The 15,428-nt window shown below is 33.7% G+C and overlaps 1 protein-coding gene across 1 annotated transcript; it reads right to left on the bottom strand.

Moving 5' to 3' along the window:
- Positions 1 to 13,389: 13,389 nt before the first annotated feature.
- On the bottom strand, positions 13,390 to 14,680 carry LOC124371256. The gene is made up of 2 exons (XM_046829591.1): positions 14,500 to 14,680; positions 13,390 to 14,144 (listed from the first exon to the last, which is right to left on the bottom strand). The coding sequence occupies exons 1-2, from the start codon at positions 14,678 to 14,680 to the stop codon at positions 13,390 to 13,392; spliced, it is 936 nt and encodes a 311-aa protein (XP_046685547.1).
- Between the last annotated feature and the right edge of the window lie 748 nt (positions 14,681 to 15,428).

The following is a 15,428-nucleotide window of genomic DNA, read 5'->3' as shown; positions in this document are numbered from 1 at the left end:
TAAAGAGTTCAAGGTCCCTATCTGTAGAAGGACTGCGATAGACAGCAAGCACAGAAAAACTTCTCTCTACCAAGCGACATGTCTAAACACAAACTAGTAGCACTATGCAAACCAACTTCTGACATAGATACATTTAACTTAGAACTAACATAGCAGATAACCCCGTCATTCTGATTCCTTTTATTTTTATTACAAAAAGTATCAAACCCCTGAAGCTCTACCAAATCACGATCCTCTGAACATAACCACGTTTCTGTTAAAACTATAATATCAAACTCAGTTTTGATTGTACTTAAAACTACCAACAAATCTTCGAAATTTTTGTTATAGCTCCTTATATTTTAAATGAAACATTTTTAAAAAATTACCAAAACAAAACTTATTTGAAAAAATACTATCCATCACACTTACACTCTCACACTCCAGACATTCCACATTCCTAAACTCATTCAAAACATTTAACGAATCACTCATCTTATAATACACACGTGCCTCATTCGCTCCGCCTGCCCTACCTGTCATTGAAATCCTATTTATATCCTACATAACCGTATCGCACTACATTGTAATGCAAATAAAACTAGCCAATGTTTGAAAAATCCTAAATACATAAAAAATAGCGTTACCAAACAACATAAACATAGTTAAAGATAAAATCCTTATATAGCCTTCAGTATGTAAATAAAGAAATTAAGAACCCCTAAAATAATACTTTTTAAATTTATATTATAAACACTTCTTGGTTATTTAAGTTTAATGCAATTTTTACCATAAGTGCATATATAACTTAAACATTCCAAATTTTGGAAATTGCCTTTGCATCACATTTCAATTTATATTTTTTGATCAGCCCCTCTAGTATTTTATATTTTACTGATAGGTACTATCTCGAGGGATGTTTTTCTTTTATTGACTGATGGCCGGAGGCACTCGTAATTAGTTTTTTTCACGAAATTAAGAAAAACATTATTTATTTTGATAAAAATTCTGCTCATTTTTGTATTATTTTTCATTTACGTTTGCAAAGATGGCGGCGCAACCGATGACGTCATCACGAGGTTCAATCATTGGCCACAAAAGGTCACGTGACGCTAGACGTGGATGTATAACATGGAGATATTACTGAAAAGTTATTTTCATTTTTCATTTTCTAGAACTTTGTTATTTCTCATTTCCACCCCATCAAACCTTATACTTTTTTGTTCTATATGACGATTCCAATAAGTTTTTAACGCAAAAACTCGTATTTTTTCCGCCCCAGCTGATAATATGATAATTACCAATTATGCGGAGGAAAAGTTCAAATGTTGAGCATAATAAATAAGTGAAAATACTAACTTCATAAATATTTGTGACGAAAAGCTAACAATTAGAATACAATATAAATATTCAACTTTTACTTGTACGTAAATTGTTAAAGTCTTTAACGATGTAATTACGTAATGATAGGCTGTTTCCGTTAATGCTCCCTTGCGAATCTTCTGAAAAATAAATAATATTTTAAACGAAGCAATAAAAAACATAAAAAAAAACAAATTAAAACATTGTTATTATTAACATATTCCTTAATATTACTCTATCTTAAATAATGTTTGTTATTAAAATAATTGTTAATTTTAAATATTCCTGCGTTGTAATATTTTGTTGTAATAGCGTACCAAGCAATAAAACATTTAGCAACTGGAAAACTAGAGCAAAAGTATAATTAAAGAAAATTTTGGACACATTACATTATTAAGTTGTAAAATTAAATTTATAAATAACATAATATGAATAAACCTTTAACACTTTTTAAACTTTTATTTTTCTTACGATGTACATTTCGAAATCAGTGATTTTATCTTCAGGTGCAAAATATCGTACCTGAAGATGAAATCAATGATTTCGAAATGTACATCGTAAGAAAAATAAAACTTTAAAAGTGTTAAAGGTTTATTCATATTATGTTATTTATATTTATAAAACACTTTTCGAGGCTACATCTCTAAAATTATATTATTATAAAATCCTTCATAGATCCGCTGTGGCAATTTCGAACTTTCTAATTCATCTTAGGAAGTACTTTTCAGTATATAATATTTGTAATGAGCTCTTTAATATTGTATTAAAACCCCGTTCTCAACAGACAATAGTTTATTTGCAGGGACAATACATGTTCTTCTCTTACTTAATGAAAACATTGTGCTGTTATTAAAAATTAAGCATTGTAATCTTTGTACACCTCATCTTAGAACGTACGAGAAAAAGCAAAAAAGATTTCCATGTTTTAAATTTGGCAATAAAAGCAAAATCTTGTTAATTATTAGGATAAATAAAATAAATGAAAACAGTTAAAAGGTAAAATGGAATTTTAGATATTTAATCGGTATTACAGAAGTCGTACGCGTCAATTGCATGTAAGGAATTCTAAAATCGTTATTGTTTGCAATTTGAGTTCTAATACAACATGTTCCATGACAAAATGTTACAGCTTTTTATAACGTATCATGTTGTACCAGACGTTGCCTTGAAGTATGTCAACCTAAGAAAAATATGAAGTCAGGAAAAATATCATCATTTATTATTAAGACTATTAAAACCCTCTCATTTCTACTTCCACTAAAATTAGCTTGGCTGAAAATGATTTTATTTTCTTTATGAGTCCTTGTATAGGTACGGTGTAAATCTTATCTCGTCTCTTGGATTATAACCGGTTAATGCAATTTCCTATATTCCTACCTTAAGTATTTTTTCAGTGGTTGCTACTATTTTTTATAACTTTTATACTTTTTAATATATAAAGTTTTTCTGTTCTACAGAAACTTCAGTGTTCTGCTGTTAAAATAATCCATTTTTGTTATAAGAAAGATTGAATGTCACTTTTAAAATTCAGCAAATTATGTTTGAATCCCAAATTTTTCACTGCTAGAAAATTAAGTCTACTTGTTTACGAACTGGGTGGTTGTTGGCGAACATTGAACTATTAATTAGTGCATAACTACACTATGTCAGATCGGCCTTAAAACCGAATTTGAAACGTTCATATCAATTAGTAACCCAAGATGTAAATTCTACTCAGAAGGAAATAATCAACTAATGAAGGAGAGAGAGTTTGAGAAGTACAGTTACAGTATATTACCCTAGATTATATGTAATTATAATACCTGTAAATATTAAAAAAATAAGCTTACCTATTAAAATTCTGCTTTTATGAAGTTCTCCATCTATAACAAATACAAATTCTTTTGTATTTAAAATATTATATTTTACATATTATCTAAATTTATTCAATGTTAAATATTGCTAAAGTTTAATACAATGATATTTAAATGGTTTTATTAATATGAGGTAATTTAATTTATAACAACAGTATAAAATAGGTTGGTTGGTTTGATAACAATAACTTTGGAAAGGAAATAATTGTTCTTTAATTTTTGAATTCTTGAATAATTTGAACTTCAATCCAAAGTCTCTAAGCGGATACAGGTAAAACCCCACTGGAGTTGATTGTAAATGGGCCGTTTTGAGGTCAGTGGTGAAGGATCAGGATCGTCAAAGCTGTCAGAGCTCTGATTGCTTATCGCTCTTATTGTAATTGGAACGTCTGATTGCCCTGTAAACAAAAGCAATGATCGGACTGCACCCTAATAAAACTGTTAAATAAGTATTATTTTAATTTTAAAGTGTTAGGACATAAAATAATACTATCCAATACCAAAATAAAGTATTGGTAACGTTGAAAAATACATATAAGGAGCAGAGGGACTTCTGGCTCCTTGGGAAGATGTAATTAATTATCCCTAAAATATTTCAACGTCCATTGCTCAGAGTCTTATTCTGCTTGTTTAAGGGTAAAATACATGTACTTCTCTGGTATAACAGAGTCTATCTACAATAGCTTTTCATATTTTGGAAGGGATCTTTGTCTATGCTACGATATTCCTATCCCTTTACTTTTCAGTGAAACCACATTTGCAGTTGAATACAGTTGCCAAAATTTTCTTCAGGCACAAAAATTCTAAATGGACGAGTATCATTGAATTGTAACTTTGACTGTGTATGCATGACGTAGTTTTTTAAAAATACAAAAAAGCAGTTTATCTGAAGAAAGAAGGAAATCGATGGTAACATAAGTTGTGGTGGGGATCTAAACGTAAAGTATCGACTAAATAAAAAGGTCTACATTATATTCCTTGTACTGCAATGTCTCTGGCCAAGATAACAAAGCGTGGCCTAGGAAAAAAGTTCATAATGCACATTTATTTATCTCGATAAACCTGGTGATCGACATAGCAATAATCAATGATCTCCACCTTAAAGACAAGTTTTATATATTTAATGATTAGTAGGGAAACTGGGGGAGCATCAGCTCATTAAATATGATTCTTAGCCTTAAAGCGCTAATCTTACAAGAGACTTAGAACCTTTTTTACTTTAAGACGAGTCAAATATTATATTTTAAATATATAAAGAATCCAGGGCTTAATAAAAATATAATGTGCAACAACTGACGAACAAAAATGTATCATTTCAATCAGATGCAAAAGTGTGCTTATTATTGCATACCTATAAATATTTGGATATCTTTGAGCTGCGGTTTACTGATAGAACAAACCGTAGCTCGGGTGGTCTGTAACAATTACTTTTGTTTAAAAAGAACTCATCTTAGCGTTAATTTAGTTACTTGGATCCACAGAGTTTTAACAGATTTATTGTTTATAATATTAATGAACTATTGTTTCAAAGTAGTCAAGATAAAATCTATCCATTATGTACTGGATAATGAACATGTCTCAAATTAATTTATGTGACTGTTTTGTTTATTTATTCTTGTAGGTTTCGTTATATATATTTTTAAATTTGTTTAAGTTGTATTTGTGGGAGAGACCGGAGACCGTGCACACTGCATACTGTATACCCTCACATGATTATTATATGAAATCAATATAAGTAAAATTATGTAAGGTAAAAAAACTATTTAGAACTACAATATAACACTGCTACGATTTTCAGGTGGTGTTAGGGTAGTTTTTAATGGTGACAGCAGTTAAGATGTACACATCAGTAGCTTCTTTTTGATTGTTTTCATGGATTGGCCCACTTGAGCCACTAGTAGACTGCATAGATTGTACTTTTCTAGCACTTACGTTGTATAGTAATAAATTGTATGTATTTTTCCACTAGAATATAAAAAATCTAGTATTAGCGGACCCCCCTTACAAGTTCTAACTTAGCGGGCTCAAATGCATGTATTATTAGTGAATAAATGAATTCCATTCTATTCTAATATATCCAAAAAATATGGAAGTTCCCTACGTTTAAGAAACAAGGGCACTTTGAACTTCATATCGGGTAATGTATTCTGTCTATGTTAGCTTCTTGCTTCTCTGGAGATTGTCTACATACAGTAGAAGATAGAGTACGACACACCATGTGTTGTTAAGTCACACTTTAAAGTGTCATAAGTGCGTGCGCAATTGTTTGCAAACTGATTTAGTTACAATTTTCCTGCTGCCATTGTGGGAAACTTTCAGCTAATGATATTTAAAATTAATAAAAATTATAACATCCAATCATGAAAAAATTTAGTTTTAATTATAGAAATAAGGCTTGACGTGTATTTTTTCAAAAACACCCGTTACTATTATGAATGTATTATATTACATGAATTGTAATGTAATGAATTAAGCTTGTATTGTGTAACCAGGATGACTTCCATCAAACATAGGTTCGATCTGAGGGTCTAAAATTTGTGGTAGGGTTCAGATATATTAGTATCACAAAAGACGGTTTTAAAATTAAAGTGTTTAATATATTATTATTTTCTGAATAGTCTTTAAGAAATTAAGCATTTTTACCCAATGGTACCATATTAAAAATTTATTTTATTACTTATCGTAGAAAATGGATTCTACCAAAATCTAAACTACTCTACTTACTTATTTTTTTGTCAATAAAAGCTATCTCAACCGTTCACATATAGGTAGATTACTTAAATATTTTACTTAAGTAATAAATACATTATGAACAATAGTTAGAGTTAGGTACACATTGCTTGATAACGTACAGTACGTGTTAATGCAGATAGTACGTAAAGTTAAGAATATCAAAATACATTTTAAATCAGCTTTGCACAAAAAGGCTAAGTAAGTCAGTAAGACAAGTAAAATGAGAATAAGACAAATACTTGATGTGTTAAGTTTATATTGCACGATAGTAGGTTAATGTAGAAAGCAAATAAAGAATTTCAAGAACATGATTTTATTTATTAGGTCCATATCATAAGAACAAAGGTTAAGTAATATAGTAAATAAGTAAAAGAACACGATAACAATATTTTTATTCAAGGTCCTTACCACACGAACATAAGTTTCGTGAGACATGTAAAAATACACCTTAAAATTTCTTAAACGTTAAATCCACCTTACACGAACATAGGTTAAGTAAGTCAGTAAGAGAAGTAAGAGTACAGTAACAACCAGAACAATGTGCATGTGTTTGATTCGTAAAACGAACGTTAAGTAAAGGTAGACAACAGAATTAGGTATTCAGTACTTAATAAGGAACACATTATATAATCCTTTCCTTTTGCGAATAACAGTTCATATAATATCCACCAGTAGCAATTAAAGGTAAGATATCGGAATTCCTTATATCTTAACGTTTTTATCATAACTCGAAGACTTAGATGGTCGCTCCGTCTGTTGGAGTTGGTGCGCATGTGCGGGTGGATGAGCGTGCCACAACGCGTCAAGCTGCGAACATGTCCTTACCTGATCTGGCATTTTAACAGGTTTTATCTTGTTCGTAATAATTACTGTCTACTAGAAAATTAATTCTTCAATAAAATTTGAATTAGAGAACAAACATTTTTTTTAAAATCACTCCATTTTCAGGACCACGCAATGGATGTGAACTACAATTAGATGATCATAAAGGTTTAAATTAACGTCTAATGTCAAACATGAACGTCTCGTAAAACATTTTAAATGTAAATAGTCGTAGTGCGAACATGAGTAGCATATTAATTATATTATAACGTTATTATAGCGTTATATTATAGCGTATAGCGTTTCATATTATAAAATTATGTCAAGCTGTTCATCTCAATAAACAATATTACCCATTCAGAAAATAAGCAATTCATTTTCCATAACTAGTGTAATATTTGTACTGTTTCTAAACAATAATATGTGTGGTGTATCATTTTTACTCTAAAATCCCAGCATTGAGCTCTCACCACAATGCCGACACAATAACCCAGAGTGTATTGAGGTGTATTGTGGGCACATCAGTTTCCGAGAATCAACAATAACGTTCTCTGGATATACCGCAGATTTAATGTTGTTAGGACGCGTAGGTTCTACTGTTACATATTGACTAGAGAAATCCGATACTTCTCAGTTAAAAAACTCGTATGTTTTTATATATCGGAAATATATTAGAATGTTACAATAATATACAATAGTGAATGGAGTTTCTGTTTTCCAAAACAATATTAAATAACGATTCACAAGTGTTTTATTATACTTTGTATATAGTTGATTATTTATTTGTATTAGACAGATTAAAAATTTGTTAACACCTTCTTGAGAAAATCTGTTTTTAATGAAACGCGAGAAATATTAGAAAAAAACATTTTGCAAAATCAACACTATAACAATTTAGAAATATTGTTAATGTTTATGTGAAATGAGTGTGTAAAAAGTTTAAAAAGGTTTTCAGATCAATAGTAACCAACAATACCATATAATAGTCTGTTCCGGCACCAATAATATTTGTTTGTAGCAGTGGAAAAAAATTTCAATTTGTTGTAATAAAATGTTATTTAAAATATAATATTAGTTTGTATGCGACCACAATGAATTGTGAGAATACTTTTTTAATACTATTACGTATATTACGTTTGGTTGTAAGGGAATATGTGCATAAGAATTGCTTCTAATTCTGTAACAAGAAACAACATTATTGTTTTTTTTTTCCTTAAAATTGTTTTGAAAATTAAAAATTGTATAAAATACTTTAATTTTTTAGTGTAGCCTTATTACTCTGAAAACAGCTGGCAGCGGAAGAAAGTTTTTTCTGCGTCGACGGGAACGCCTGAAAAATAAATTCAATCCGGGCGAAACGGCCTTGCCCATTCGGTGTAGGTACGACCGGAAGTAGGCGTGACCACTCAAAAACATTGTGAGGTAGTAATCCACCTCGTCATGCACCGTTCTACCCACGGTTGGATTTGTTTGATATATACTATATGTGTATGTTTGTAGTATATGCACCACTACTAAGTTAGACAGTTTCATTAAACTAAGTATGTTGGGGTTTCAATAACCTTTCATATAATAGTTTTTTTTTTAAGATAAATGTTTTTGAAAGGAAGTATTTCTAAATTAGAACAGAAACGGACCTATATGACATTCTTTCCATCAAATTCATACCAGTTACAGATTGAAAAAAGTAATACAATAATATTGCAGCAACATAATTTTAATTTAAATTACAATATAACTCTTATGGATATTGTCCAAGATTTCCGGTTGGCGCGACGCAAACTGTGGGAACAAAATCTTGAGATATACAGTTTTAGCTGGAAAGTGCTTCTCTATCCAGATAGGAATTGATTTGAGATAACACAAATCTTACCAAACACTCTTAGAATTGAGGGAGTTTGAATCACAAACCCTCCTACTCTAACAGACTCATTCACTTATTAATCTTTCAAACTATTCTTAACTCTATTCTCAGTCTACCATAGGAATTGATTTGAAATAACACAAATTTTACCTAGCTCTCTTAGAATTGAGAGAGTTTGAATCACAAACCCTCCTACTCTAACAGACTCATTCACTTATTAATCTTTCAAACTATTCTTAACTCTATCCTCAGTCTACGATAGGAATTGATTTGAAATAACACACATTTTACCTAGCTCTCTTAGAATTGAGAGAGTTTGAATCACAAACCCTCCTACTCTAACAGACTCATTCACTTATAAATCTTTCAAACTATTCTTAACATGGTATTCTATATGCTCATTGGTAGGTGAATATAGAAAAAAATGAAAATTCTCTTTAATATTTGTTACTGTACTAATATAATTTGAAATTGATTTGTTGTGCTATGATTTGAGAACAAAAATCGTACCAAATCATCATGCCTCAGGGCTCTATACTTGAACTCCTATTGTTTATCATTTATACGACTGATTTTAGGTGTAGTGATGTAGGTACACACATCTGAATACACACTCATAACATTTCAAACGTGGTAGATAATTTATTTCACAAGGCAATAGAAAGAAGTACTTATATTAAGCTGTATGGACTCGTACAGTGCTTTGAGGATAACATTTATTAGCGCCAATAAAGCTACATCCAATAATTTTAAACCCCCCTCAGGAAGTTCCCTTGTTTGTATATGATCTTTAGTTTTTATTGTTATATTGATATGATTGCACAAAATTGTTATATATTTTAAAAAAAAATATTATTCCAAGCAGTCACATTCTGGGATCTGAAAGTACTATGACTATTCGAGATTTTGTTCTTTAAAAGAGGTCAGTGCGTGATACATTGCTAAAAAAGTTTTTGTAATTTCCAAAAACCTCCGTTAATTTAGATATAGTTGTATAAATAAAAATTTTATTTAAATATCCAATAATTTTTGGGGTAATAGTGAGGGGGTATGGGAGGACGAATCTCGAATGATTAAGAAAATCATGACACGTAGAGCCAGAGACAGGCCAATTAAATAAACCGACCTAAAATTGAAGCAATGATTTAAATGAAAGCTAAAAGACCCTGCAAGAGCTGAATTAATACCGACTAGTGGTTCTATAGTAGGATTAAGATCATAGGGTAGGGGTTTTAGTGGGTGAGAACCTCACATGCCTGGGGGAACCGTCAAGGATAGGCGGTATCCTCCAGGTACAGGTAGAGATTTCTCCCTACCCTTGAAGAAAAAAAAAGTTGAAATACAATAACTTATTATTAATTAATCGAGGGGGTATTATTCTGACACAAGGTATTTAATATGTCTTATGCAATAAAGTTTATTTGAAATTTCAGTTCACAGTTATTGTACTAGTTTATTATTAGATAGTATGGTTTGTTTGGTTTTTGTTTTATGGAAGTAATATTGACAAATGGAACTAACAATGGTAATTAGTGTGATGGAGCTAATGCTTGTTTATTCGACCAGTTATTATTGTAATGTATGTTGATAACATTCATCACTGTTGATTCCCATATTCTGTAATATCTGTGTTTTAACATTTTCAGTGTATAAACGATATTGTATGTTTCTCATTACAGTTTAAAACTGTACTCTCGATCTTTCAAACAAACCAATATATTAATTAACAAAATAAGGTATTTCCATATCCTATATAGGTATATATAGGTATATATATATATATATATATATATATATATATATATATATATATATATATATATATATATATATATATATAAATGGATGTTGGTGTGTATGACCATTTTAAATTCGTAAAACTATTTGACCGACCATTATAAAAATTTTTAAGTATACGTTTTTTCACGGAGAAGGTTTATATGCTATGCTCATTGATGTAACTCGCCACCAGGCCACACTGCAAAAGATAAAAGTTTGAAAAGCACCTACAAATTATGAACTACAATTACGAGACACTTACTATGTTAAATAACCAAACACTATTGAAAGGCGCTAAGTTATTATGCATATTTGACTTTAAAATAAATTTGTGGTGAAACTTAAAGTTTGAGGTTTGGACAACTTTATAATAAAGTACATGTACGTGTGCAATGGCTATAAACATAAAAGTTTGACAAATGTTTTGATCGTGGCAACAAGACAAACTCTACATCGACATTACAAATATAATTCATTTGAACCAGAAGAGCTCGTATATGGGCAAAGCTTACAAAAAATAACGCAAACCTACGTATATAAAAATAACAACACACAGAACATCGGGGACAGCTTAAAGAGCTCTACTGATTTTGTGGTCAGTCCGTCTATCTTGGCACTATCTCTTTAGTTTTATCGTGATATGTGCAATAATCAACCATGTAATCAGTCAATATAAGGATAAATATATGTCTGTGTGGTCAATATGAAATTTTAATTATTGTTAACGAAAATCCCATGCCCTAACCGGGATTCGAACCCTGATCCCTGTGGTGGTAAGCTGGTACGGTGTAAAATCAGGTATCAGAGACGATATGAAGACTATTAGTATTGTAGACAATTATTAACCACATTACAACATGGCCCGCTTGTATTCTAAAATAATTAAATATTATTAATGTATCTTCATACATTTTTTAATTGCTATTGTAAATACAAATTAAGAAAGCTCAATTACCGTATTTATTGAGCCACACCCCGCTTCCGCTCGCCCGTACCAAGCTAGCTTAACAAAGAACGTGCTCCCATTGGAGCGGAGCGGGGCCCGACTCACGGAGAGAGAGCAAGGAAAGGCAAAGAAAGAACGTGGATGGCCAGCCATAGTGAAAATATATATATATATATATATATATATATATATATATATATATATATATATATTTGAGAAGAAAAAAAAACAAGGGGAAAAACGCAGACAAAACTACCCAGAAAGGTTGCCTACTCAGGTGCACCTGGAGAACAAAAATATAAGTGGTCAACCCAGACTTATGGATAAAATTTAAAATCTTTATAAATTTAAGTTAGATAGAATTTAGAGCGCCAAATTTCAAACAGGAAAAGCCAAAATCACCCGGAGTCCTGTGGCACAGGGCGGGTTCCTGAAAGGATAGAATTAACCTAAACTTAACTACTTAAATCTAGATAACAAACTGGATAACAATACTTAAATAACAGGCACACTGAGACAATATCACAGCAGGGTATCACAGAGAAATAATGTCCTCAGGTAGGAAAACCTTAGTAGCCCGCCATGGCACCGGTGTAAGGACCCGGCCCAAGAATCATGGGAGAGGCGGACATTGGAGCTGGAGCTCGTGAACCCTGCAAGCACAGAGTGCTTCTATAGCCTGTCTTGCTAGGTAAACATTTCAACAAAGTAAAAGTGTATAAACAAGTTTCAGAAGCCCTGAGTACATGAAAACAATTCAAAAGAATAAAAGTTAAGAATTAAGAGTGAAAAAAAAAGAAAATAGTAAAAAAAATTTGGAAGATAAAACTATTATAATCAATAAATATACAGGAAATTACAAGTTAAAGTTATAATTAACTGCTGTGACATAAGTAATAGTACAGTACAAAACAAAAGGTAAGCCTAGAAAACCTTTGGTTTAAAAAAACAAAAGAAACTCATATGACCAAGTAAAAAAAAATTAAGATAAGGTCAGAATTTCAACTTTAAAGACTAACAGTAAGTAAAGGCAAGCACAAAAGGAGTTGGAACCTTTAGTAAAAGTAGCAGGGACATCTGGGTCAAGCAGAGAGAGCTTAATATAAACATTTGGTGGTACATAAAAAAAAAATAATAACCATAATACAAGACAACTACCAAGGAAACTAAAATTATGGAAAAACTTATAAAATACACTATGTAGAGTTAATTCCTGAACCGAATTAGCTGAAACTTTCTGAAAAGCAGGGGAAAAGCTCCCTGCAGCTATAATAAGGTAAATCCCCCCTGAAAATTTAGGGAAACAAAAGATAGCCTAAGAAACCCTTTGATCTAGGCTTATATTAAACTCTAGGCCTATCTAGGCTAAAAACTTAAACTTAGAAACAGGGTGAAAACAGTTTGCCTAGAGTTGACAGAATAAAAGTTAAATCCGGAAAACATAAATCCCAATTTAAATTCCCCCAAATAAACGTTAGCCTAAGAAACAAAAACAATGGGAAAAGTTAAAGTTGCCAGTTTCAAGGGTCAGTAAAAAAACAATTTAGCGGCCTCCTAAGGCTGGGAGAAAAGGAGACAAGTACTAAATAACACATAACTAATAAATACAAACTAGAATCCCCAGAACCTATAACTTAAATTCAGAACCACACGCTTATTGAGGTTAACCTGCTAAACGAACAAATATAAGTAAAATATAAATAGAGAACAGTTACTCACTCGTCAGTTGACACAGCCGTGTTTAGCCAGACATTTGGGGCAGAACAAAACCCAAAACTAAATTAAAAGGGTTTTATAATGTAAAACAAAATAAACTTCACTAGTAAACGGTCTGAACAGAAGTCACAGTCGCTACTCTCTCGATCCAGTCGCAGACGACACCAAAGCCTCGAAGAGTCAACGAGAGCAAACACCAACAACAAAATAAAGCACTATAACAAAAGAGTCGGGAAAACCGAAAGGGGCACGAGAATTTGACCCGGCTCAGACACCCCCCCCCCCAAAAGGGAGACTCCCCTCTCCAACAAGGAAACTCAAGAAGCTCTCCCCAGTTAAGGAATTCCCCGGCAAGGCTTTAGATGAGAAATATGTGCCTTTCGATAAACCTTGCCGGTTTGGGGATCTCCCAACAGAGCCGTCACCGGAGTCAGAAACCTAAAGATACGGTGGGGTCCTGTCCACCGATAAGACAACTTTGCAGCCCTTTTGTCCACGGCCGAACTGGTCGGATGAGCTCTACAATATACAAGTTCCCCCTCTCGGAAAGGGTTAGCCACACGCCCCTTGTTATACTTCCTCCTCAGCAATTCCCTAGCCCTGAAAAGATTTCGCCGGGCAGCTGCCCAAGTGCTAGCAACATCAGGAGTACCAGGCGGTGGCAGAAGGTCCCCAATCCTCCAAATATTAGCCAAAGGGTTGTTGGGTGGAAACCCAAACAACAACTCGAAGGGCACCGCCTTGTGACTTTCATGAACAGCTGTGTTAAAAGCAAATTGAATCCAAGGGAGTTCTTGGTCCCATGTCTCGTGATTTTTAGCATGGAAAGCGATGAGGGCTGATCGCAGATTACGGTTAAAACGCTCTGCGTGGGAGGGCTGTGGGTAGTAAGGCGAAGTCGTCACATGACGGATACCGTGCCCAAAGCACATTCTCTTGAATTCATTGGACAAAAACTGAGTTCCATTATCGGATACTATAGTGGCGGGAATTCCGAAATGTTGGAAAAGATTTGTACGGAGCACCTTAGTCGTGAGCTGAGCTGTGGCGCTTCGTAACCGAAACAACCAGACGAACTTGGAGAAAGCATCTACACAGACAAGCAGGAAACTTATTACCTGACTTGCTACGAGGGAAAGCCCCAACGTAGTCGATGAAAAGCTTCTCCAGAGGTCTCTCCGCCACTTCAGATGACAACAGACCCAGCTTAGTGTTCTGGGCGGGCTTGCTTAACGAGCACAGTTGACATGACCGTACTCGAGCCGCAATGTCCCGATCCATACCCTTCCAAATGAAGAGGTCCCTAATCTTCGCGATGGTTTTATGTATACCTAAATGACCGCCCACGGGAGAAGTATGGAAATAATGAAAAACCATCGGTACAAGAAGACTTGGCAGCACTAATTTGGGCTTTCCCCGCTGCCTAGCTCGACAGCAAAGGGTACCTTGGGACAGAAAGTACGGGGGGTGGGCACCTCCTCCTTGAAGCTCACAGATAATATTGGCCAGCTCGGGATCATTTAGTTGATGAGGGAGGATATCCGAAAAGGCCAGAGGACAGTCAAGCAGCACAGCCCCACATACCGGCTCCAAATCCTGAAGTTGGTCGCCGGGAGTATGGTACATCCTAGAAAGCGTATCGGCAATGATATTTTGCGTGCCACGCACATGTTGCACAGTAAATTTAAGGGAAGATATTTGAACGACCCAACGACCAATTTTCCCAAGCTGACGAGGATGAGCGAGGAGCCAAGATAGTGCCTGGTTGTCGGTTTCAAGGAGAAACTCTTTATGTTCTAAAAACCTTCGAAATTTATTTATCCCGAACACAACAGCCAAACACTCCAGCTCATAAACAGACGAACTCTTTTTTTCACAGGGTGTCAATGTGCGTGAAGCATAAGCAATTGGCTGCCTGACGCCATCCACCTCCTGAGACAACACCGCCGCAATAGCCAAGGAGGACGCATCAGTTTGTAACACGAATTTTTCGACCAAAATCCGGCATAGCCAACACAGGAGGCTGCATAACAGCTTCTTTCAACAATTGAAAGGACGTCCTGCTGTGTTTCACCCCATTCAAACTTAGCACCCTTCTTGCGAAGCAGATTAAGAGGAGCGGCCAACTCTGCAATATTGGGTATGAAACGCCTGTAAAAATTTATCATTCCCACGAAACGTGCAACTCCCTTTGCATCTTTGGGAGGAGGAAAATCCCTGATCGCCTGGGTCCGAGCTGGATCTATGCAGACGCCCCGGGTGGAAATAAGGTGACCCAGAAAAGAAATCTCACTTTGGGCGAAACTCACCTTTTCCGGGTTGACGGTAAGGCCAGCACCACGCAACCTAAATAAAACTTTCCTCCAGATGGGTC

Source organism: Homalodisca vitripennis, unplaced genomic scaffold (genome assembly GCF_021130785.1).
Source record: "Homalodisca vitripennis isolate AUS2020 unplaced genomic scaffold, UT_GWSS_2.1 ScUCBcl_1156;HRSCAF=4433, whole genome shotgun sequence".
Taxonomy (NCBI): Eukaryota; Metazoa; Arthropoda; class Insecta; order Hemiptera; family Cicadellidae; genus Homalodisca; species Homalodisca vitripennis.
This window is presented reverse-complemented; position numbering and strand designations above follow the sequence as displayed.